The sequence below is a fragment of the Melozone crissalis genome, unplaced genomic scaffold (assembly GCF_028551555.1).
Source record: "Melozone crissalis strain CALT ecotype California unplaced genomic scaffold, PUWL_Pcris_2 ptg000045l_1, whole genome shotgun sequence".
Classification (NCBI taxonomy): domain Eukaryota; kingdom Metazoa; phylum Chordata; class Aves; order Passeriformes; family Passerellidae; genus Melozone; species Melozone crissalis.
In genome coordinates this window covers 13,929,113-13,954,122 of record NW_026535823.1, presented here as the reverse complement: position 1 = coordinate 13,954,122, position 25,010 = coordinate 13,929,113, and the positions used below count along the sequence as shown (strand labels likewise).

At 38.6% G+C, this 25,010-nt stretch overlaps 1 protein-coding gene and 1 long non-coding RNA gene across 3 annotated transcripts in view; one reads left to right on the top strand and one right to left on the bottom strand.

The window, feature by feature from the left end:
* Positions 1-4,163: 4,163 nt before the first annotated feature.
* On the top strand, positions 4,164-16,267 carry LOC128943387 (uncharacterized). Its single transcript, XR_008483697.1, has 3 exons — positions 4,164-4,239; positions 7,513-7,607; positions 16,037-16,267. It is a non-coding gene; the product is annotated as an uncharacterized LOC128943387 (long non-coding RNA).
* Positions 11,550-25,010, bottom strand: part of COL11A1 (collagen type XI alpha 1 chain) — a 124,599-nt gene continuing 111,138 nt past the window's right edge. For both annotated transcript variants that reach the window (XM_054286325.1, XM_054286326.1), the window contains 13 exons: positions 22,860-22,913; positions 22,382-22,489; positions 22,247-22,300; positions 21,155-21,208; positions 20,436-20,543; positions 19,773-19,826; positions 19,648-19,683; positions 19,485-19,538; positions 18,413-18,662; positions 16,660-16,772; positions 15,808-15,876; positions 14,907-15,140; positions 11,550-13,231 (listed from right to left, as the gene is read on the bottom strand). In XM_054286325.1, the coding sequence (XP_054142300.1) occupies positions 13,085-13,231; positions 14,907-15,140; positions 15,808-15,876; positions 16,660-16,772; positions 18,413-18,662; positions 19,485-19,538; positions 19,648-19,683; positions 19,773-19,826; positions 20,436-20,543; positions 21,155-21,208; positions 22,247-22,300; positions 22,382-22,489; positions 22,860-22,913 (1,335 nt within the window). In that variant the 3' untranslated portion in view covers positions 11,550-13,084. The remainder of the gene's footprint in view (positions 13,232-14,906; positions 15,141-15,807; positions 15,877-16,659; positions 16,773-18,412; positions 18,663-19,484; positions 19,539-19,647; positions 19,684-19,772; positions 19,827-20,435; positions 20,544-21,154; positions 21,209-22,246; positions 22,301-22,381; positions 22,490-22,859; positions 22,914-25,010) is intronic.

Genomic DNA, 25,010 nt, shown 5'->3' with positions numbered 1-25,010 from the left:
ATTACTTCACTAACACACAGTTGAGATTAACTTGACTGATTCAGCTTGCTTAAGGTGTCTTATTATTGTCATATCACTAAGGTCTAAAACATAATGGGTTCCCTGAGTCTGATACCTCTGGTAGCACTCATGCCTGTAAAACCTAAATTTTACTCCTGGGTATGTACTTAGTCTAATTTGTTTCACTACCTAGTACTTATTGCAGAGAATATATTTAGCCATAACATTTGTTTTCAGAGTTTTTGAAATAAAAACCCCTCAGGTACCAGAGCGTCCTATGAAAACAGATGGCGCAAAGAGAGTGGCCAGTTCAGAGAATTTTAAATGAAACTGGCTTTGAAATTATACTCAGCTTTTCTCTATTCTAATATTTATGCATTGCTTGAACTATCAGCTGCTAGATGGCTCAATATATTTCCAGTTGTGATAGGCATTCATACAAACAGTATATTATACATGCAGGGAAAACACATAATGAAGACTTTATTATGGTTAATGAAGCTCTAGAACTCAATGTGATGGTACAGCATGTCTGCAAAAATAGTTTGTTTTCCAGAACTTGCTAAGACATTTAAATTGATAGGAATACTGGTAGAAAATAAAGTTTAATATTTGAGAGATGGCTGAAATAAAAATATTTTAAATCAAATGCAGGATTAAAAAAATAAAAAGTTGGGAGTTCTCCATCTTCAATCTTTATTTTGTACTTCTGTTTTTAACATACAAAAACATCACTGTCTTTCAAATTCCAATGAGTTTTATTTTATTATTATATAATTACTTAATTTGTCTTGTAGCGAGTAACATTGCTGTTAATAGATCTATGTATGTATATGGACAATTTTTTCTAGTATTTTTAATTAAAAGTTTTGTTAGGGTGAAGTGTAAGTGTAGCAAGGTTGTCTATTCTGTATGGCAAGGACTTTCTATCCCTGATGTCTTGGCAAACCATTTTGGTTGGCTGGCTAATTTTGATTCAGTATCAGCATGCAGAAGATAATGAGATGGGAAGGCAATGCCCAAAGCATCCTGGGCATTGGGTGATTTTTAACCAGTCCCTTACTCCAGTGGTGCAGCTGATGTGTAGAGTCAAAGCAATGGCTGCTACACCTGGCCTGTGCTGACTTTTGATACTGTCCACTGAGACCTTCTTATGTGCAAACCATGGAAACTTGAACCCCAGGTAAGTGCCATTCAGAGTCTTAGTGCTAAAGTAAGTAACACTACTTCAAACTTTGCTAAACATTCCCCTGTTCCTGACTCCAAGCAAGCAGCTGCTTTACTCAGAGAATAAATATCAGAGGCCATAATTATGAATGCTGCCCTGTTGTTTACACTTGGAGTGATTTTTTCCTACTACCATAGTCTTTGAATTTGTGTTCTCCTTGGTCTGCTTTCAGATTTTAAATGAAACAGGCAAAGGGAGGGGCTGCCAGCTGATTCTCCTGTCATGCACAGTACTCTTTGCTGTGCTGAACATGTCTGAAATGCTGACCTACTGGTTTGCAGCTTACTTTTTTTTAGCAGACTTCTCCAAAATCTTATGTCAATAATGAGAGAACAACACAATAAATAAGTAGGTACTTGACTGGAAAGTGCAGCTACTGACCTGCCTGCTAGGGATGATTTTACATTTCCCAGCATGCATCCATTTTGAAAGTTATTGAGGGGGATTTGGACTTCCAGGCCACTGCAGTATAATCACTGAGCAGTTATTTGCTAGGGGCAATCACCATTATTATGGCCCTTACTCCACATCTTTTGAAGGCACTGAAGGATTGATATTGATTTTTGAGTAGCATTTATAAGGGGCCTGTGCACTTGAGAGTAACTGGACCATATCATTAGACTACCTAGGGGATTTTCCATCAACTATATTTCTAAAGGTAACACTAGTAGAAGAACTCTTAACCTCTGAATCAGAAGATGGATGTATAAGAGATCTTAGTATTTTAAAGGAAAGAACTTCCAGAAAACAGCTGCTAAAAGACTGTTTAAGTTATGGATCACAAGCTAACTCTTGATTTATGAAGGCAGCATAGTAGTAGTTTTCTAATTAATTGATCTGATTGTTCTAAAGAGTGTTAGAGTCAGTGATTAGGAAAACCTATTTCTTGTCATCAAAACAAAGGGAACCCTAAGAAAAATGGGACTGTAACAGGTGCTTGGCCACACTCATTGCATCAGTGGCAGCTGATAATGTAGTGTGTGATTCCCAGCCAATGGACTGACCCACCTAGCCTTCTGCTGTGGCATGGTCTCTCCTCTGCTCTAGCAGCATTTTAGGTATTCCCAGCTCTGCTCTGAAGCTCCCTGGCTCTGACAACACTGAGCACTCAGGGGCAGTGGCTACAGGTGCAATGTGACCACAGTCCATAAGCAAAGCTGCAGCTGGGGCTGCCAGTGTGACCCTGTCCCCTGTGGAGCCTGAGATACACTGGTTTGCCTTGGGCTTTAGATTAACACATCTGAATGAGTTGCAGAAATCCTGGAATTTTATAACAGGATTTTAGGGTCAGATCAGATTAAGATAACTGAGATTTAGGTGAGATTACAGTAAATTTCACTTCTACTTAGCTAAGCTCAGATAGCACCTCACCTAGAGAGTCTGTCACTATTTTTTAAGGAAAAAAACAGACTTCACACCCAAGTTACAAATAAAATTATTACAGCTTAATTTCCACACAATGACTAAAGTTTATTTACTGCAAGGAGCAAGAATTAAATAAAAAAATCAATTTTTTTTCCTAAATTTCTCTTTTTAAAAAATTAGGCACACAACTTGTCTTTTGCTTTTGATTAGTTTTAATCTCAGGTTCTCATGCAACCTAATTTACTGTTACCATAAATAGAATCCCAACAGGAAAGCTATTTTTTAAAAAAAAGAAAGTACATATTCCCAGGGTTTTACACTCAGAATCAAGCAAAAACATGAGGAAATTAGTCTTTAGCTTTCAGATTTTTCTTTCTTACTACAGTCTGGTAGTTATCTTGGCCACTATCTTAGTTAATAAATTTAGCCATGTATCAGTTCTGCATTACTCTAATTACTCCTGACAAAATGAATAACTTGTCCAAATTTGTGACATTTTTTAAGAAGTGAGGAATATGAACTTGAGAAAGCCACCACATTTTTATGTTTATTAGACTAAATATGTCCTTTTAAAGTACACAGAGTTTTCCCAGCAGTTTGGCTTTAAGAAGTCAGAAGGCTTTTGAAGATATTTGCTTAAACCACAAAACTTTACATGTTTTTCCCTTGTAAATAAAGGATAATGTAATGCAGAAGAATCTTATTTAAACTTTGCATACAAATATGCATGAATGCCAATTGGATTCAATTTTCCTGACTTAATTTGAATTAACTGATGGGTCTTTTGACACAAGCTGTACTAATTGCTGCTTATTTGGGTGCACTATATCAGTGAGCATGGCAATCAAAAGCTCAGCCAGATGTTCATATTTTCTTTGATTGCCCACAGCCTTAGGTTTGAAGAAAAGTCAATCAGCAAAATTATTCTTCTTAGCATCTGTCAAGGTACTGATCACATTACCATAATGGCTGTCAGAAAAGCAGAGTGGCTCTGATTCCCTTTCACTTAACCTGGTATCAGCCTTCAGCTCTCTGCAGTCCTGGTTTGATACCATCACAAAACATGGAAGTTCTCTGAAATTAGACCAAGGGTATTTATAAGTGGTTGAGTTCACCACAGTGAAGAGTGAATATATTTTAATCTTTATATAAACTTAGATTTGTGTAAGTAACTTCTAATAAAGTATATTTTGTATATATATACAAAATATATATATATAGTTTTATACTAGCATGCATGTATTGACTAAAGGAATATTTCTGTCCAAACGTCATATAAAAGCTTTTAAGAAGTTGAAAAATGAAATGTATTACACCTATGTACAGGAAGTCTGAGCCTACTGAAAAAGTTTATCTTGATTTGCTTTAAAACTTTTGGACACCTGTAAGATTCATCATCTATATTTACAGCTCAAGTAAATTTTTTAAAATTTCATTAGTATTTTCATGAAAGCATTAGAGAAAAATAATTTTTGTGGGTATAGTTTTTTCCAAGTGTTCTAAAAGCATCTGCCAGAGAGAGAATTTGTATTTATTTTCAGATGGGATACAGATCAAGTCTGTCTTAACCTTTCTCTCCCTTCATCCCTAGGTATTTAAAATGTGTCTTTGCATTTCCTGCATAACTGGATCCTAGCTCATTAAAGGTAAGACCTTTTTTTTGCAATCCCATTAGGAGCAGTGCATAGCAAGGGAAACTGCATGGTTTGCGCCTTTGTTAATTTAAGAATTTACCATGGCCTGGAGTTCTGCCTGCCCAGGAGTGTTTTAACTTGCAATCCCCACCTGCCTGCCTGGCAGCTGAGTACTTGAGCAAGACTTATCATTCCATTTGTTTCTAAGGGATACCTTCAGCCTAAGACAATTCACAGCTAAGGAGAACCAGGGGAAGAGAGCCCAGCCTAAACCACAACTGGATAATTTGATGCTTGTCTGTATAAGACTGATGCAGGTCTCTCACTTCATTGTACATTGCATAGAAACACCCTAAAGCTGTGACTGTAGTGGAATTCTTGCCATGGTCCTTAAAGGTGATGGACTGTGGAGAAGGCAATTCTTTATTTTCAACTGTTTATCTTAAAATTCTGCTGAAATGTCCTTCATATTTCACCAAGTGCAAAAGCAGACCTGTGGACACTAACACTCTGTGCTGCATCTCCCTATTGAGCAGTGAAATTTTTGTTCCTTTTTACAGTATTTAATGTGTGTCACATCAAAAAGATGAATTTAACCTGACAATAGGGGAAAGATTCTGAAAATATTATTATGGGTGATAAGATTCAGCAGCAATTAATTCAGGAAGGAGTTTACTGAAGGAAGCTTCCAGGCTCAACCACTAAACCCTTAATGTGGCTTAGTTCTCAATCAAAGCTTTCAGAGAAAGAGATTGCATGAAAGAGGAGCTACCGTATCTGCCACAAAGCTGCTTAATATGACTCATGTCTCAACAGAAGTGTTTTCAGCAAAAAAACTTTAGATAGTGCTTCAAAACCAATGACACACATCCCTAGCTCATTTATAGAGCTGTTTAAATATTGCCTTTGCATGCCTGCAGGTTGAATTCTCACAGCTACTCAGGTTTTGCAGCCCATTCTACCACAGAAATACCTGGGTAAAGAAAACAAACCCTTCGTGTTCCTTCACTCTGAAAAGGTCTCTCAGCTCAGGTTGCAGACATCAAGCTCTGGAGAGGATGACCCCAGAGTAGTGCTAACTCAAGGGAAGTGTTTTGCCTGACAGGGAGGAAGGTCAGAGTGCCATCGCCCTGTGAGCACATGGGCAGGGAGTCAGAGCACATGCACAGGTTCAGAGGAGGAGAGGGCAACCTTTGTATTTGGTGAGGTGGGGTTTTTTACCTTAATTATGCCTTTGAAGAGGTAACAACTGAATGTGAATTTACCTCTTTTCACATGCATAAAACTCTGGGTGCTGGGAATGGTACATTTTGAATATGGTGCTTTTAGGAGAAATGAGAATTGGTGGGAGGAAAATTCCTGACAAAAAGATAACGCTGGATTTCATCTAGGGGTAAGTGGAGGAGTGTGTCTTTAGACACACACATGGGCTCAAAGTCACCTCTTGGGCTTTGGAATCAGAGCACAGCCCCCATCAGGCTGGGCCCACAGGCCCTGAGTGGTCACCTGGGGGCTGCCCCTGGGAGTGCCAAACCCAGGGCTCTTCAGGGAGTTTTAGTCAAAACAAACATCTAAAAATGTCCTTAAGGCCTCCTGTTAAAGAAGGGCTTTTGAGTATTTCCTGGAGTACTAAACTGTGAGTATTACCTTGAGTGCAGTTTTGGGTGCTACAATAGAAGAAAGATTTAAACCTATTGGAGAGGTACCAAGACAGTGAAGGGCCTTGAGGGGAAGCCATATCTGGAGCAGCTGAGGTCCCTTGGCTTGGTAAGTGTGGAAGAGACACAGGCGAGACCTCAGGGCAGTCCACAACTTCCTCACAGACAGAAACAGAGGGACAGGCACTGATCTCTCTCTGGTGACCACTGATCTCTCTCTCAGGTAACTCATGTGGAGCTGAGAAGAGGCTCAGGTTGGATATTAGGCAAAGGCAAAGGTTTTTCCCCAGAGGGTGTTTGGGCACTGAAACAGGCTCCCCAAGGTCACAGCACCAAGCCTGGCAGAGTTCAAGAAGTGCTTGGACAATGCTCTCAGGCAGATGGTGTGACTCTTGGTCATGGCCTGCTGGACTTCAATGATCCTTGTGGTGGACAGAGCTAGACTTCGATGATCCATGTGTGTCCTTCTGAACTCAGGATACCCTATGGTTTTATGATCCCTTGCTGTATTTTGTAACTCTCCTTTGTCACACATAGATTGTTCACAGGCCCTGGGCTTCATCCTTTTCTGGTTTTTACTGTATGGTTACAGCCCTGACCCCTGTGTGTAGGAGTCACCCTACATTTATTTACAGAGATCTGGAGGCACACATCAAACTCTGTCTTCATTCATTGTGTTTAAACAGAAAAGGGCAGAATACTATCTGACTATCAAAAAAAAAAAAAAAAAAAGTGTTGCAAGACAGCCCTTAAGTATTTTGTGGTTTTGCTTCCTCTGAGTTATGTGTCTGATTAGAGGTAAATGTATTATTTCATACACCATCACAGCTGAGTTACACTTGGGTAATCCAAATTTGCTGTATATGTATATGATGTATTTATTGTTCTGCATGTTAAGAGGGTGTTAACTAACTGTACTTGCAGATGTTTCAGCCTTTAGTTAGCTTTTAAATTTGTGATTTTGCTTTCATCTTGGTTTTATAGTAGATAATTCTAACCTTCTCATTAAGTTTAATGAGTAACCACATTGGCTCACCGCTGTTTCTACATGGTACACTTGTGCATACAGTCATCAGAAAGATTATGCAAAACATGAGAAATGAATGCACACATGCAAAACTGCATAATGCATTGAAATAATCAAGAATAATTTAATCAGGAACATTTTCAGGTATCCTCAGTTCATGCGGACTGTCCATTTTTAATTTTTTATTGCTTTTATCAGGAATATTTTCATGGGAAGATATGATGCTAGTTCAAATGTGGTTCCTCAAAATACTGTGGTTTTGGTTTGAGGTCAATGTGTTCAGAAAATGAAATAGGTCAATTTTAAAGTGCAGAGTAAGGTTTCAAAGGGTCAGCAGTGTGAGTTGATCTCCTCATTGTTTTTATCTGACTTTCCTTTCAGAGACAGCCCTCAGTGGTGCCTGGTCTCTGTGTTTCTCTGTGGTAGGAAAAGGACACAGAAATTGCCTGTTCCTAATCTGGATGGTCCAGACAGGCTTTGTATTTTATGAGTCTGGGAGTATGTTAGTGTGGGTGTATTTTGATTTCTGAGCCTGCTCCCCTCCGCCATCATCCATTCTCTTTTCGCCTTAGAAGTTAAATATCCCATCTCCCTTTTCAGATCTCCTGTGCTTTCCAGTGCCCCAGCAAAATGTGGCTGCTCCAAAGAGCAGAGATCCTGCAGAGGAGGCAGTGTCAGGAGTGTCTGAGAGAGAGGTGAGTGTGGGAAGGGAGGGGAGGGAGAGGCACAGGGATGTTGCTGCAGGCTGTGCTCCAGGTGTTTCCCACACAGCCTTGCAATCTTGGCTGCTCTTTAGGTGTATTTTTTATTAAACAGTTTTGCTGCTGCCTCCTAACTATGGGGCCAGTGCACCCTGCCTTTGCACTGACTGTGAGAAACAAAGCTGAGCCTGTAGTTCCAGCAATCACATGGGATGCTCCCAGACTGCCCAGAAGGATTTCTCACCCTCCTGCCCTGTGTTGAGGGAAGCAAGTTCTCCTATCATTCTTTTCCCACACATTTCCCCCTGCTTTCTTATTTCCTCTTTCTTCCCCTACTACATTTTCCTCCGTTATGTGATACATTGAGAACTATTTTATTGTGCCTTTCACTTCTAAAAGTGTCTTTATTCCACTGCTAGTATAGTACTCAGCTCTTGTCTCCCAGCACATGGGAAAACAATCTTGGTGAGGGTACCAAGATTGGACTTCTTCCTATCAATCAAATACTTTCAATGAGTTTGGACAAAAACATCTCATTATTTCAAATGGAAACAGCACAATTAAAAAAGGGGGAGAAGGAAGGTGAAATGTTCTTTCTTCTTTTCAGAATTTGGAGTGCTGTGGAAAGTTTTCACAAATTAAAATTCCATTTTTGGCTCTTTCTGACAGTAAACAACTTTGATCTTAATATCTGTGCACTGAAAAACTCTGCAGGCTTAGAGCAAAGTGGATGGTTCTAAAATCCTTCTGAGGAATGACAAAGGGATAAGTGATCCCCATACATCCAAATCAGAAAGTTACTGAATAGCAAATGTTAGGAAGATTATCTTTTAATGCGTTTTCCAGAACCTGAGCCCTGACATTGTGCTATGTTATTTTGTGAGCTGATTTGGGCACCAGGACCACAAAGCACAGCTACTTTTTCACCTGAGCTGCCATTGAAATGATATTGTAACAAAAAAGAGGCCCAGGCTCAAGAGACTGTAAGGATAGGATATAAAACCTTACCTTTTTTTTTTTTCCAGTTAATATTTGACAGAAAAAAGCTTTTATGTCTATAAAAACAACTTCATTCTAAATCTTTCCACCTCTCATTCCAATTAATATACTTTCCTACTGTAATGAGGAGGACCTGCTCTAGAAGTCAAGCAGCTCCATGATGTACCCTGGCTGACTTTTGTGGGCTGAGTAACATTCTCAGTAAACTAATAAAGAAGAAACCAGTATTTCCATTTCAGAAACAACAATTATAGTGTAATGTTTTTATTTTGTTAGTCACATCCTGAGTCTCCTCATTTAGTTAACATTTTTAATTTAAAAACTCAGCTTTATGGCTCTGCTGTAGCTATGTTCACTTTTTACTTGTGCTGAGGAACTTCAGAGCTTTCAGGCTGGGCCTCTGAGACCATGACTCACTGGCCTTGCAGTGCTGCAGCCCACAGGGGCTAAGGCCATATGCAAGATCTCTGGCTGTGAAATATTTCAGGTGAGAGGGGAGCTGAATGTGAAGCTGCTGTGCTCATTCATGATTATTAAGATGACCTTGTGGGGCAGCCTTGTCCCAGTCCTGTGAACTTGGAAAGGTTCTTTTAATTAACCATTGAAACACAACAGAAGATCCAGTTCAGAGTACTTCTGCGGCTAGAAGAGAATTAATTTGGCTTCTGTCCAGCATCTTATTGGATGGACTGGATTTTTAATTTTCATCCACATTTTAATCACATTGCAAGCTGGAGTTCTTTCATGCTTCAGCAAGATTTAGCTATGTTGCGTTTTTGATGTTAAAAACCCCAATTTTTTAGATTATAATAGGGAATAGAGGAGACACATCCCAGTCCCACTGCTGAGTTTTTAACAATTCTTGTCTGTCTTAGTGAAATTAGGTGTGTTTTGGTGGAGATCACTTTTTCCCCCCTTGAGATATTGGAAACAAAGTCCGTGTCTGCCGAAGCTCCCTGGACAACCTAGACAAAACATGTCCATTGTGGGCTTTGGCTGCATTCTCTCTCATTAGAACAGAGCCTTCATTCAAAGAGCTGAGAAAGAAACAAGGCCAATTTTGGCTAGAGCAGAGCGTTGGAATATCTGTAAGCTTGCAGCCTTCCTCACTGTATTAATCTTTAATGTTTTTATTGAAAACAAAATGTATAAATAGCTTTAGAGTAATCTACTCCTTGGCAATAATCTTGGCATTGCTTTTCACTGAACTAACAATGAGCCTCTGATAATTTATATGCTTTCAGAAGGAACACAAATAAGACACATTTCCAGGTAAATATAATAGACATGACATGACATTTAATATCCTGTCTTTGTAATTTTTTTTTTTTTGGTGCATCTACAATAGAAGATGTTCTTTCACAGAAAAATGAGTGTGTTTGCAATAGAAAACCAGTGGCTATTAAGGCTTCTCCTTCCAGCCATTAGCATGTGAAGATTAATTTTAAAATTAACAAAGCTGTTTCCAAGGGGAAGAATCTTAAGGCCCTCACTTATTTTTTGAAGCTTTGTAGCTTTTTGTGTCACAAGGTGACTGTTGATGTTAGCCATAATGTCTCTCACATGGAATGGGAAAAAATATCTTCATTGCATTTTATGAAGTTTTCCAAGAGATGTGCCAGTCATGGTGAGTTGATACTGCCCTATCCTGGAAGAGAGAGAGGCAAAGAAACTCCACGCATGCACACAGAGCAGTTTCTGCCACTCCAGTCATAGCTTGTCATTTAAATCTTTCTTGTATGTCCATGTAATTCTGGACAGAACATGGTCTCAGTCTGGAGTATTTTTTTGCCTTGGTTTGCCATGTGCTGAGTTACTCCCATTTCAATGCAACACAATCACAATCTCTGTTTAATAGCAGATTGCAAAAGAGAATGGACAAAGAGAAGTTAGATAATGGTGAGATGCTTTCATGAAAAGGATAACTAGTAAGTGGTTAAGGCCTAAAGAAATGTTAAAGAATGTTAAAAACCAGATGGGTCCTTGCTGAAAAGAGTAGAAAACTCAAGTTCATTTCCTCCTTTGTGATGTTGCTGACAGAAACCTTGGCAAGATGCTTGGACTAATTCTGGAGAAGATCTGGTTTCATTTGGCTGCTTGAATACATCATTGCATTCTTAGAAACAACATTCTGCTGCAGACTAACCCTGACTCTGCCAAGCCACAACCATCTTTATTTGTTACCCTGAAGCACTCAAACAAGGAGGTTTCTTTTAGATAGGCTTGAACAGGTCAGCTCCTAACTTAGCCCAGCCCCCTTGAGCAGGAAAAAGTGGCTGCTTCTCTGCCAAACTTAGTGCAGCTGCCCTCACATCTTACTTAGGCATAGCCAGAGTTCATGAAGAGCAGGTAGCAGATGAAAAGAGAGAAGGTTCTTTGGAGAAGGGGGCATATGTCATGTCATCGAACCCATTGCTGGTTCTGGTTCCACAGTCTAAAACAAGGTGCTGGACATTTCGTCTTGGTCTCATTCTCGTCTTCCATTTCCTATTAATAAATAGGGTAATTTCCCTACCCAATGGAGTCCTACAAGCATAAGCACAAGACTGAGGAATGGACAGTCACTGTAGGTTGTGAGTGGCTGGGGAAGGAGTATCAGGCTCCTGTGTTGTGTTTGATGGTATTGTCTGGACTGCTGGAGCTATAAATCCATACCAACCACGTATGAACTTATCCCTGCTGCCAATGGCCAGATCAGCACATTCTCTGTTAACACTTCCCTTCCCAGTGCTGTTGCCCAGTGCTTGCCAGGACATGTAGTAACATTCCTTTTTTTCAAGCCTGGATTGGTCTGGAAGCAGAATAAAGTAATGACAGTGGGTGCATTTTGGACATTGAAACAAGAGAATGACCAATCCAGATAAACAAGACTTGATTTTATTAATAAAATTTGTATTTCCCTCTTTGAGGTGACAGTTACAAACTTTGGTTCAAAAATAAAAGAAAATATGAACAGCAAGAAGTTGACTTTTGAAATCTCACTTTTACATGTATAAACGTGCATAAGAAAATACCAGTTGGAAACGAGCCAGCAGAAACTAGTACTATTTAATTTAACAATTTATAAGAAATAGAAACAAACATTTCTTTTCAAGTCTTACATATATTATGAAAAATAATTACAAAAGGATTTGTGTTGTAAAGCTAAAATGTAATTTCTACTTCCAACTATCTGAATAAAATGTTCAGAGGGAAGGCCAAACCATCACATTTTTTGGTGAGCTTTGAACAGTGAATTGTAAGAGTTTGGGTCAGAGACAGCTCTTTAGGAAGCAGTCCCTCCTGTGTTGCTTAGCAACTGTGTAGAATCACATGACCTAGACATATTGCATCCCTGGCCTTCAGGTGGAGTAACAGGAAGAAAAATTCATATTAATTAATTCATATTAATGGGACGGGCAAATATTATATAGACTATTCTGTGAAACCTTTAGTATCCAGTTCAGGAAGCAAACATCCATCATTGCTTACACAAACATCTAAATAAACACTGCAAAATCCATAAATAACTGTTTCAAATCCAGTTTTTATATTTATGTAGCCCAAATAAGCACAACGGAAACAGATCCAGATGAGATTAAAACAAAAAAAAAAAAAGGAAAGCTATATGACTAATTTATTTCACAGATTTTAAACAGTTCTCTAACACAGAAGTTTGGTTTTTTCTTACATGTTTTCCCCACCCAAAAATATAAGCTTGTTTATTTTAGGTATATACAGTTATCTTATGAAATTATGGAATTAGAATAGAAAATAAAAAGTCTGAGGTATAGCACCATGGAACACAGCACCTTTGAAAGTGCTTTCATTTCATCATCTAAATTCATTGTCACAGACTGATATCAGCAGAAAGGAGTTGTCTGAGTGTGCTGCTCAAGCTTTTCCAGTTTTGCCACCTTAATTTTACTGGCGACTTCAAATAACAAAGCTCTTCAACAACAATATATACAAAGGGATTTTATTATTAATCAGAAATGGAATTGGCTTCACTGGCAATTACAGTTTTATTTTTTTCAGAATACATACACAGTATTGACAATGTAGTTTGTAATTGTAAAATAAGAGCCAAATGCAATTCAGAGACACATGCAAGTTTCGGAAGTGGACAGAGAAATCACAGTATAGTACTGTACATAGAATAATTACAGTTTATATTAAACACTCTCTAAACACCTCTTTGTTGTAATGGAAGGAGCACCATTGTAGTTGGTTTTTTTACAGCACCAGAGGAATCCAAAGGGGGTGTTCCTGAAGTGAGCCCTATGTTGTCTGTCTGTGCCACAGCATCTTTGCAAAATAAGTTTAAGTCATGTGATTCTGGCCCTACAAGGGCAATGATTACTTTCTAGGTAAGACATACATACACAGCAAGACATTTTCTATGCCATCCTTACTCAAAACTTGCATGTGGCATGAAGTGGGTTGGTAGCACCAAAGTGCAACATTTGTGTTGATCTGATTTTGTCTTAAGCTTAACCAAGGAAGCAGACAGGACCGACCTCAAATCCAAACTTCTGGTTCTGATCACCAAAGTCATTGATCATCACATCAACTATGGGCACTTGGTCTATTTTGGGAGTGTTGATTTCCAGCACCGTCTTTGCATAGCCCTTTCTTGACTGTTAAGAAAGAGAAGAAGAAAACCCAAACTGTTATACCTCTGAGCATTTAACATGCTTTGTATTTTATCTCTGAAGTGTAGAATTTTGAAATTATTGCCCTGACATGCACCAGAGATTGCAAACCCTAAATCTTATATTTTCTTATGATTTAATTCTAAAAATGTGACATGGAATGATTTGATTTTAGTTGGAGGATGAACCATATATTTTTTTACTTACTAAAGTAGGCCTACAAAAGAAAAATAATTTAAGATATTCCATGTTTTTTAGAGAATTCTATAGTTCATGTCTATACTATCTAATAAACAATAATATTGCCACAGCAGTACACATATTTCCTGTGCAAAAAAATCACAAATTAGTTCTGAAACAGAGAAGATACACTTCTAAGAAAAAATACTGTAACAGGCTCACAAACTATTACAGCAACTAAGAAGAAAGTAATATTCTGACAGGACTGCCAAGTGCTGCACTTTGAAGCCAGCTTTGAAGGCACACCCTTGGTGCCTGAAGAAGGCTCTCTAGCTCCTCATGCATCACTCAGCCAGCCATCATATCACCTGTCAGCACTTCCTTTAGATGGTCTCTTATATCTGCTGAGACCCCTTTCAGCTATACCAGGGTCTTGGAGTTCAGAGGAGCATCCAAGCTGACAGACCTGAGTGTTCTCAATTTAGTGACAACTGCAACTTTCAGCTCTCTCTGGAACTCTACATTTTTCTTTGTGGATAACAAAAGTGAAATGGAAATACAAGGCACACAGAAAGGCTGACATGAAGCAGTTGAGTATTAGAGTCTCACTGCTGAGGGGAAGTGCTTTGCACCTGCTGAGCTGCATCTCTGCCCCAGGTGTACATCCTGGGACTTTCAGGGCTCTAATTCTGTATCTCTGACTGCTCAGAAACTGCTTTCAGAATACTCCTATATCAAACCCCAAAATAATTAATGAGGCTTCAACTATGCCCTGTTCTTTTGATGTCTTTGTTTCAAAGGGTTCAATAGAGACTGTTCTATTTCTGAGAAGTGGTAACAGTTGCTATGCCCACAGAGACCCTGAAAGAGGAGTGCTCAGGGAGCTGATGTATGCTTGGACACCTCTGGGGATTTTTAGCTTAAAGGGAGATTCTGAAAAGTAAGAGCCACAAACTTCACTTGGCTTTGAATATAGAAAACACGAAAAGGAAACTCAAAGTCACATATCAAACTATGAAATTAATTCACTATGTTTGGGTACATACATAGGATTTATGTGATACAGTTTTTGTTGTAGTCAATGACTATTCTATTTGTGTATACCTTGATTTTTAGAATCAGTATATTCTGCTTATAGGCTGCCTCCTTTCATTATCTATTTTGCTTCTGTTCTTTCCTTATTCTGGAAGGAAACACACAGTAGCAGATAATCTGCTTTCAACACAGTGGTGCTGACAGCCTGCATCCATTCCAGGTTTGTTCAATTTCTTGGCTTGTGGTTATATCTTTTTTGGTACATAGGTGAAAATTGAATATGGCACTAGTGTACTATGGTTAAAAATCTACTAAAAATCAGTATATGACAAGTGAAGTGTTTACAAAGCTTGTCTCAGAAGAGAGCTGTGAAAAAATAGATTTGTTTGATTTCCACTTTAAATGACAGCTTGGTTTTGTAAAGACTCTTTGAAGCTCTACTTACTGCACAGCCATCATGGAGAGCTTTGATGTAAGGATTGTTGTCATAGGACATTTCTTCATCATTGGATCCTAAGAACCTTAGTGCTTTGTCATAGCTGTCAGAGGGTGCATCGTGCCAGGCTACAGACTGGTGACAGTTGTAAGTGAAATTTTGTCTGGCAGAGGCACTCAGTAGTTTAAGGAATGTCATTTGGACCATATTAATGGAATTGCCTTCAACATCCAAATAGGAAAGCTGGAAAATATAAAAAGTTAGATTCATATTTATCTGTTTTCTTTGGTACAATGCAAACCAAAATTATTGTTGACAAAAGAGAATCATATAAGTGCCCTTAATAAAAATATCAACCAATACATAACATTTTATGAAGTTTTAAAGGTCAATACAGCTGTGACTCAGTAAATAGATTTTCATGATGTAGCAGTATATTTAGGAAGAAGAATTACATATATGAGCTTTGTTCTACTGGGAAAAGAGATAATCACTCCTGCCTTGTAGTGTAAAGCAGCAGAATCTGTTTGGTAATCTGTTTTTAGTTAATCATAAAGTTAGTCAGCCTGCAGCCTCATCTCTGCATACCCAGAATATTTCCAGTAACCTAGACTGGGGTGGGGGATCTGTGCTACAGCTGCTTTCCCAAGGTTTGGTGGTGAGGTGTGTCTGATAGGGGCCAGATCCTCACCACCGGCTGTGCAGGTGACCTTTGGGATCACTGTGGGACAGTACAGACCAGGCTTTGGCTGTCCAGGGGCAAGAGACCACAGAGCTGCTGTGATATTTAGGGCAAAAGGGCTGGGGGTCTTTTCATTATGTAAATATTTGTAAAATTCCCTGTGATCTGCTGATGGCTGAAAAGATGGAACTGATTTGTGAATACAGTTACATTGCAGTGACAACTTACAAGTTTGCCTCGTTTAAATTCACTAAACCAAGATCCTGGGTTCTCCTTTGGCCACGATGAAATTCTAACCTGTGAGGTCAAACAGAAGAGACAGAAGTATTTGAAATATATGTTGACAGATAGGAGGATTTTACATTACTTGGGACAAATACCACACCAGATAATACAGAATGGTTCTTCTGAAATCTCAGCCACTTTAAAGGTCTGAAATGGAATGTTTTTCTTGTAGAGAATGCCTTCAAATCAGTGACTTCAAATGGAATCCAAGAGAGAGTTAGTTCTGTTTGAGGGAGATGGTTGTAACCTGTTAAGAGCCAGGTAAACTGCTGGTATAAATTGTTGCTGTGAAGTATCTAAATGAGTTTTCACCAGTGTTGATGCTAATGGATTGCTGTCATTTAGGCAAGATTTCAGAAAGCCTTCCTCTATACCATATGCTTCAGCAGATGTAATCTATAACAGTGAATAAGGACACTGTTAATACAGTCTTTACTTTGCATAGGAATACATGAATAGATATAAATGAACCCACAAGAGAAACACAGGAAGGTTTAGCTTTTAGGTGACAAATACTAGATCATCTGCTGTAAGTGGCTGCTCTGCTGTGTTGCATTCTGAAATGTACTGACATGTTAGCAAGCAGGTGCACAGATTCCCTATCTGAAGTTGAAAATGGTGTTTGTTAACTCTATGTACCATTTTACTGCTCCATTCAGATATATGTAAATGTAAATGTAATCAGAAAGACAGATACATGAAAATGTAGCAATATAATTATCCTGTTTAGTTCAACATTGTAGCAGCATAATAGTAACTGTCAGCAGCCAACTGAAAACACAGATTGGTACTTACTCCTTCAGATTTCTTATCTGGGTAGATGCAAGTTTCCCCACCTGCTGTGAAATTGCAGTATACTTTGAAGGAGTCTCCAGAACAGCCCTGGTTAGGATCAATCCAATATTCCCCTAAGACAAATGAGAAAATATTCACCTTTTACAGTAGAAATGGTATTCAGAAGAGCCAGGTTTTACTGCTACCTAATGGTCCTCCAAAGTAGGAAATTTATTTTATCTGAATGTTTTCGGTCAGGGAGCAAAATCTGGAATGCATCCCTATCTGCAAACAGAGGTGTCTGCATGTGGCTTGCTGGGGCTGTAGCTGGCACAAGCACCTAAAGCTTCCACTGAGATGGATCCACCTCAAGCAAAGACCTTTTCCTCCTGGCTTATGAAGCTGCAACACCAGTGAAAGCTGGGCATGAAAAGAGCTGCAGCCCATCCAAGGTACATTCAAAGTCAGTGCTCTTTAAAATCTGATATTCCGATTAGAATGATGATTTCTGTGATGAGGGTTCTTATCTTCAGGTGTTTCACAAGCAGGGCAGCAAGCGACTTTCTGACAACTACAGTTCTAATCCAGTTTCAAACAAATAGTGGAGGTTTCAAAGAGAAATTACTAATCCTTTCACCAGTTCTGCCTTCTGAATATAGGGCATAGACAAAGTACTTGTGGGGTTTAACAATTCTGTTGATTTAGGCTTTATATTGAAAACAGTCTTTCCTTTCTGTAAGTCTTATTCCTGAAGAATTCTGAATTTTAATGAGCACATTTGCTTTAATTTTAACCAAAATAAGATTACTTTTATATGAAGACAGGTCTGAAGAAGAAGCAAATAGTGGTAAATGCAGAATGTAAAAACCATTCCTTATTATGGAGGGTACTGAATTGTAAAATATGTACTTTTCATATAGCACATACACTGCTTAACTACTCCTCAAGGCAGCCATCGGTTCTTATCTATCTAGAGTGAAAGCAATAAAATATTATTAAACTGTCAAAATCTATTTTTCCTCCCATTTAAAAGCAAAAAAATATTGCTTTGAACTGGGAAAAATATGCATTGCAATTGAAAAAAATTATGAAAGGATGAAAATTTAGTGAAAGCTGGCTTTCATTTAAACATTTTCAGAGGGGTAAAATTATTTAGAAGAAAAAAGAGAAAACAACAAAGAATAATCAAATCAAGATAGTTCTTAGGAACACTGGGTATCTTCATATTACTATGCATTTTATTACACTACTACTTGGTAGCATTAAACAGTATCAAAGAAACTTCCATGCCTCTTTGCTGGCTGATCTAGAAAAAATAGTGCTGATGCAGTAGAGAAAATTATTGCTTCCAGGGCTAAAAGACTAGTAAACTTTTTGAGAATCATTATTGAACATAAATCTCATATAATACCAATGTCGTTATACTACACCCACTACAAATATTGTTATATTACACTCTTTCATCACACTCCTGTTTTGATCATCCTGGAAATGCAAGGCCCACCTTTCATGACAACAACTGCTTTTTATTTATCACTTTAACAGATTTAAACTCAAAAAACAGATCAAGTTATCTATTTAAAGAGCTTTGACTCCTACCAAGAGAACATGTCTTACACTTTTAAACTTTTATGCCTGTAAAAATGGATTCAGTGAGACTGTGTTTGTTGAGCAGCTGTATGAGCCGTGTCTCAGTACTGGATTAGTGGTGCCAAAGAGCCCTGGCAGAGCCAGGCTCAGCCCTGTGTGCCCTATGTGTGCACTATGAACTCACCGTCTGGGAAGTCGGGGTGGCAGAGCTGCAGATCTTTGCAGGTCCGGGCTGGGTTATTCTGAGTGCCCATGGGAAACTTCATGTGCTCAATGTCTTGTTTCAGGGAATTCAGGGAGCCAAAGATCTCCTCCATGCCATCAGTATAATCCAGAATATTATCACCAGCATCAGATAACATATAGTCAGGAGATCTTCTTGTCTTCTTGGCTGACTGGATTGGCAGTGGCTGGATTACCTCACCTGGAGGCCCCTAAGTGGAAAACAACATATCTAATTGTATCTTCTGTTAGGTTTTCAGCAGAGAAGGACCACAGAATGTGGCTTGGAGATGCTTTGAATAGAATTTCTTCAAGGTATTTATTTCTTCATTTCACCTTTTTTTCCTTTTAGATTCATACCTATGTGCTTTGATTTACTTGAAGAAAAAACCAAAAAAGATTATAAAAGGCCAAACCATTGTTGTGCTCTAAACTCCTCTCACTACATTGATTTTGGGGATGAATGTGTTGCCCTCACACAAGTGACACACAGAACTCACAGTTGCCTCTGCATCCCTGTAAATTCCCTCAAGCACAGACATATTCTATGAAAATTGAAAACTCTGGATGTTTCCTATGATAAAAGTTGAAAATTCTACTTGGGGTCTAGGAAACAATATTTAATTTCAAGAAATTGAAGAACTTCACTCAGGTTTGGACTCTTCATTTTAGTTTGTTATGATATTAAAAATAAATATGGAAACAGAAGAGTTTCCAGCCCGGGAAACCTGTAGAATTTTGTTTTCTGTGCTTCAATATAACGCATTAAATAATTATTGCATGAGCGGCTTCTTTGTTTGGGTTGGTTATAGAGGTTTTTTGGGGTGTTCTTTTTGTTTATTTTATTTATTTGTTTTAAGTTTCTTCTGGCTTTTTCAGTGCAGATACATATTTCTGTGCCTGGTGGATCTGTCTTTCCTGAAAAATAAATTTTCAAACCATCATTCATATTTTAGTTCCCAAACGTTGTTTTCTACCCTTGCCAAAGCAGGTTCATCATGTCAGGGTAATGCAAGATAAAAATTGTTACTTACTGGAGGACCAGGTGGACCAGGTAAGCCACTGTCACCCTTCTGACCAGCAGGACCCTACAGAGCAATGAAAGGAGTGCAGTGTTGACCATGCTGCACAACGTTTAAAAATAACACACATGAAAGCTAAGGAAAAGAGGAGAAAGTGTAGAGGAGAGTTACTCACACTGGATCCTTTGGAACCTTTGGGACCCTGGGGACCCTATGGGCAAGAACACATAACTCAGGTTAGAGTGTACTGCACACAGCTTGGGGCTGGGTAGAACAGGAGGGCTGGATGAAATTACTTACAGGTAATCCAGGGGGACCAGGGGGTCCAAGGGGACCAGCAGGACCAGAAATTCCCTAAAAAGGAATAAGAGAATAAGCACAGAACTGAAGTATTCTACATACTGGACTGTGTTAAAAAATTGTATCTATAAAAAAAAGTAGTTCCATGAAGTGTCCAGCTGTGGTGAGTTTTGAGTTAGGCCATTTTCTAGAGGCCAAAATAGTTGGCAAGTTTAAAATATTAGATCTGACAATGTGAGTTGTTTGTAGTTGTTCTTACAGACTGCCGTGGATTGTCAGAGCTGTCTTCCTCTTCAGATGGGCTTGGAAACCTCACATTTTACATAGTGCCCTAAAAACGTGGCTTAGTAACTAGAAGAGAGGGAGCTGCTTTGGGTAATGCAATCAGAAAATGTGATGAGATTGCTGCTGCTACTTTTATCTTGTTGCTAACGTGTTCTGTGTGCATTTGGGGTGTATGTGTTTCCTTAATTTTCCAAAAACACTCTATAACCTCATTTAAAGATGTTTAATATTGCTGTGTTTGTACAAAGAAAAGAAAGTTTTAATCTCTTGCAGGAGACTCTGAGTGTTAAGTGTTTAGAACAGCTTTCAGAAGGAAGCCTGGAATAGACACTCCTTCTTACATGGCACTTGAATGGAACACAAATATGTTGTACTCACTGCATCCCCCTTGGCTCCAGGAGATCCCTGTGGGCCAGGAAGACCCCGATCACCCTTTTCACCCTGTTCTCCTGGAGGTCCAATCAGGCCAATCAAACCAGGATGTCCCTAAGCAAGATTTAAGAAAATACAGTTAACATACATTAAAGTAAATGTGCTTTGCAAACACATAAATTAGACCTTTCACATGTTGCCACTGTTGCTTGTCAATAATCAACCTGAAAACAAATCATATTCACACAGTCATATTCATGCCTCTTTCTCTACAGGTTTTTCTCTGATACAAAAGCAATTCATATATTGTTGGGACTCCATAGGAAAGTGCTAACCCAGATGTCTCAATCCATTATTTCAAAAGAAAGTATTGTAGCTGTTAAATATTTATATTTTTCTTTTAAAATAAAAATTGCCAATACTCATAATTACTACTTGCTTTGTTCTTGTAAATCTGACAGTTCTCTTTATACCATTATCTTCGGGATTTTCAAGGCAGGGACCACATGGTCAATGGATTACCACACAGGCAGTAATCTGTTTCTTTCTAGCTGTTTCCAGGATATGGCTTAAAACTTCATGATGACTGTTAGGGCTGTGGAAGCTGTTTGATAGCATGGCACAATGCCTTGCTGATAAAAACTCTGCTGCTTCTCTCTGCTAATTTTATACAGGTTTTAGACTGACCTGAAGTTACAAAGACACAACTAATCAGCAAAGCATACCTTCTCTCCTTTGGAACCTGGGTCTCCTTTCAGTCCAGGCAAGCCAGGTGGGCCCTTTATAAAGCAAGAGAAGTAATGTTAAAGTAAGTTTTAACATCCTGCTTGAATCACATTTTCTTGAAATGTTATTGAAGGCAGTTCAAATAAAAGTACACATTCAGTGGCTGATGGTTGTGATTGATGACATGATTTAGAGCCCAGGATGAAATGTATGTTTAAAAAGCCATAATGATGCTACAGTGGTATTTAAATAACTTTATAATTAGAAATCTATAAAAGGTTGTATGAGTAGAAATCTATGGAACAGAGGGTCAACTCAATTCTTGATTTGAGAAATCTTTAGATTTTATAAGAATGGCAATGCAAATTGTGTAATTTGTACATAATGGAGTGAAAAATGCAGGCCATGTGCAGTGCATGTGCCTGTGCAAAAGACATGAATTTTTCAGAGGCTGTTAATCTCACACTGCACATGTGTCCATGAGGTGTAGAGCTGCTACACCAAGTCTGTGTCTCCTCACCACTGCTCTCCTGGTGGCAGTGGGCAACTTCTGCTATGGATAGGAGTGATAAGAGACCTTTTCCACCTGGCACATACTCAAAAATGCTGTAACATTTCATGTACAAAATATTATTCAGTGCTTATGCTTTCCATCTCCACTTCAGGATATCACTAGATGCAAAAGCCTAGGCAAATGCATAATTCATGAATGAAATGTGAAATTTTTAAGTCTTTGGAATGCAGAATTAGACTTTTCACCTGCAGTGTGTTGTGCTCTACTGCAAATAAGGCTTCATATTCTCCTGATAGCAATTTTTTGTGGAGGATGGGAGGGGAAGGAGGGAAATATAACCTGCGAAACTTTTACATATCAACTTTACTTTCTTAAAATCCAAGATTAAGTTGCAGCAATGCATTGAAAAGTTCTTGTTGAGCTGATAGGAAGTCTGTGTAATTGGAAGTATATAGTCATTAATATACTCAACTCCAAATTTTAACAGACTATTTAAGCTCTCAAATGTTAGAAGGGGGATCTTTCAGTGATGTTTTTGGAGGCTTCTATGACTGACATGTGGGAAAGGGATGCTCACCAGAGGTCCAGGAGGGCCATCCTGACCTGGTGCTCCAGGCATACCTTGTTCTCCCTAGAAAAAACAAAAAGCTGGCTTTACCAGAGTGTATAGAGGAAATGCAACATTTGAGATATTGTGTGCTCCATGACTTACCACAGGGCCAGGAATGCCCCGGAGACCCTCTGGGCCAGGTTTCCCTGCAGGTCCCTGTGGCCCAACTGGCCCTGTTTTTCCAGGAGCCCCTTCTGCACCAGGTTCACCCTGGAAAGAACAGACCAGGTCAGAGAGGGGCCGAGTTTGGCACTGAAGGGATGTACAAGAGGCAAAGTGCTTTTAAAAGCCAGAGGTCTGCACAGGATGATTTCCTGAGTAAAATGTCTCTGGCTTCACAGAGAGGTGTGGTGCCAGCAGAGCAGACTCTCCTTGCTTGTTACAGGTGACCTGTGCTGGGCCTGCACTGCTGGGTCCTCTCCATTACATATTGCTACTAATTCTGGGTCTGAATTTAAATTTTACACAGTGCCTGTTATGTCTTTGAAAAGTTCCACACTCAGTGCATCATAAGCAATTGACTTTTAAATTATAAATAGTTTATATTTATATGCTTCAAAAAAAATCTTTAGTGTATTACCTTTGCACCTTTTTCACCTTGTCTGCCTTCAGCACCTGTTGCTCCAGGAGGTCCCTGTAAAATATTGACACTGAGCTCATAATCTCAGGTTTTTTCAAATATAACCAGTGAAAAAAATTCTGAAAGTGCAATTCCCACCATATTAATAAGTAGCAAATGCTTACAAAATAACATTAAATTTCTTTTTTTGACATTTTATTCACACGCTAAAAATTACCAAACAACTCTTATTCTGCTATACAATTTTCTGGTTTTTTAGAATATCTAAAAGATGATGCGATTTAATTTGTTTGGGAATATTAAAAAAAAAAACAACAAACCAAACCAAAAAAAACCCCAAACCCCCCCCAAAACCCCTAAAAACAAACAAAACCCCCAACAAAACAGTATACAAAAGAAAAAAGGCAATACTAATTTAAATGTATGATAACAATTAATTTTAAACTTGCTTTGCATTGAATTCTGTCTATTCACTGTAGTTTATCCACTGATTCCAAAAAGGCCCCTTTCTAAGTGCACAGCGTGGTAAATACTTCTTTATTCTCTAAGTCAGGGATGGGCTCAGTAAGGGGCCTGATTACACTTGGACAGCCAAAAATTGACATATTATCCACTAAATATGAAAGTGAAAAATAAAAAGACATTTTTCTCCTCCAGAACATCAAGGGCTGATTTTTAGGTCAGGTAATTAATATTCATAGCTTCAGTTATGAACAGGAGCAGTGTCTAGAATTTAATGCATTCTTCTGAAAATGGTTCTCTTATATACTTAGTTTAGAAAAGATACACTTGAGATAATGGACCAACTGTTCTCCTACAAGGTTAATTTTTAGCCTGGGAAATGTCTTTATTACAAGTAGCTATTTCTTGCCAACCAATAAGCAGCTTAAAGGAACACGAAAGAAAAGTGACTATGCTCAAATGCTGTGATTTTGTGAATCTATGTAAGACTCATCTGTTCATTAATGCAACAGATTTTTATGTAAAAAAAAATGTTCTGAAGATCAGCAACTAGAAAAATTCAATCACTTCCATTTATTTACTGCTTTTGACTTCTTAACATATAGAAAAACAATTCAGGCTCCTTAAAGGTAAAGCACCAGAACACAAATTAAATTTTACCAGTAAGAACTGTACTTCCAGTTAAGCATCTGCCTGTTTGCTTTGTGGACTCAGGGCTTTGGATCAGTATTTGACCTAAAGCCATTTTTTATACTAGAGCTGAACTTAGCCCAAACCTTTTATTGCCTGATATATTTCACTACCCACTGCTACCTTGGCACATACCTTGAGCAACTCCACTGGTTTTAATTCCTGGAAATTTATATTCATTTTATAGCTATTTACATAGAAGTATATTAAGATCATTCATTTGCTTCTGAAATTAAGCTTTCTCCAAGGTGACACTGAACATCTGCAGCAGTGCATGGATCTTTTGGCCAGCAGAGATAGTTCAGACTACATCAAAGATAATGCCAAATGAATTGAATTAACCACAAGAGGACTTTGACCATTTGTTGTGGGTATCAGCAGCTTTTTTCTTTGGTATTTTTAAGAGCTGTAAGGGGTAAAGGACTTAGTTTTACTTCTTCAAAATACAGAGAAGCTGAGATGCCCCGGGCCAAATGCTGACTCTTTGAAACAGGAAGAATATTTTAAATCCCCGCTGTTCCAATAATAATTAATAATGTCTGATGTATGTAACCCTTTGTGTAGGTTCTAATTTGTTGGGTGGATTACAGTTTGCAGTGATAATAAGAAAGATCAACAGGTAAATCAATAAAATAAGAAGAATTTTAGAAACATTACTTTTTTTCTTACATTAATTAATTAATTAATATGCCCCTTTTCTTTACTTGTCTGAAGTTCCCATATGGATTCTAACCCACCCTAAGAGACTGAAAAGGGTTGAATGTGGTAGTTTGTACTTGAGAATTATGGTCTCTCAATAATCTGGAAGTGAAGCTGCAGCTTGAATGAATTAGCAGGGCTAGGCCCACTGTGATGGCTGAAGTACAAGTGCAGTGCCTGACATTAGCCGCAGTGCCCGGAGCTGCTGCCCCGGGGCCGCTGCAGACACAGAGCGCTCCTTGCAATTCCCCCACCTCCCGCTGCGCTGGGGGAGCGGCTGGGGAATTGGAGCTGACAGAA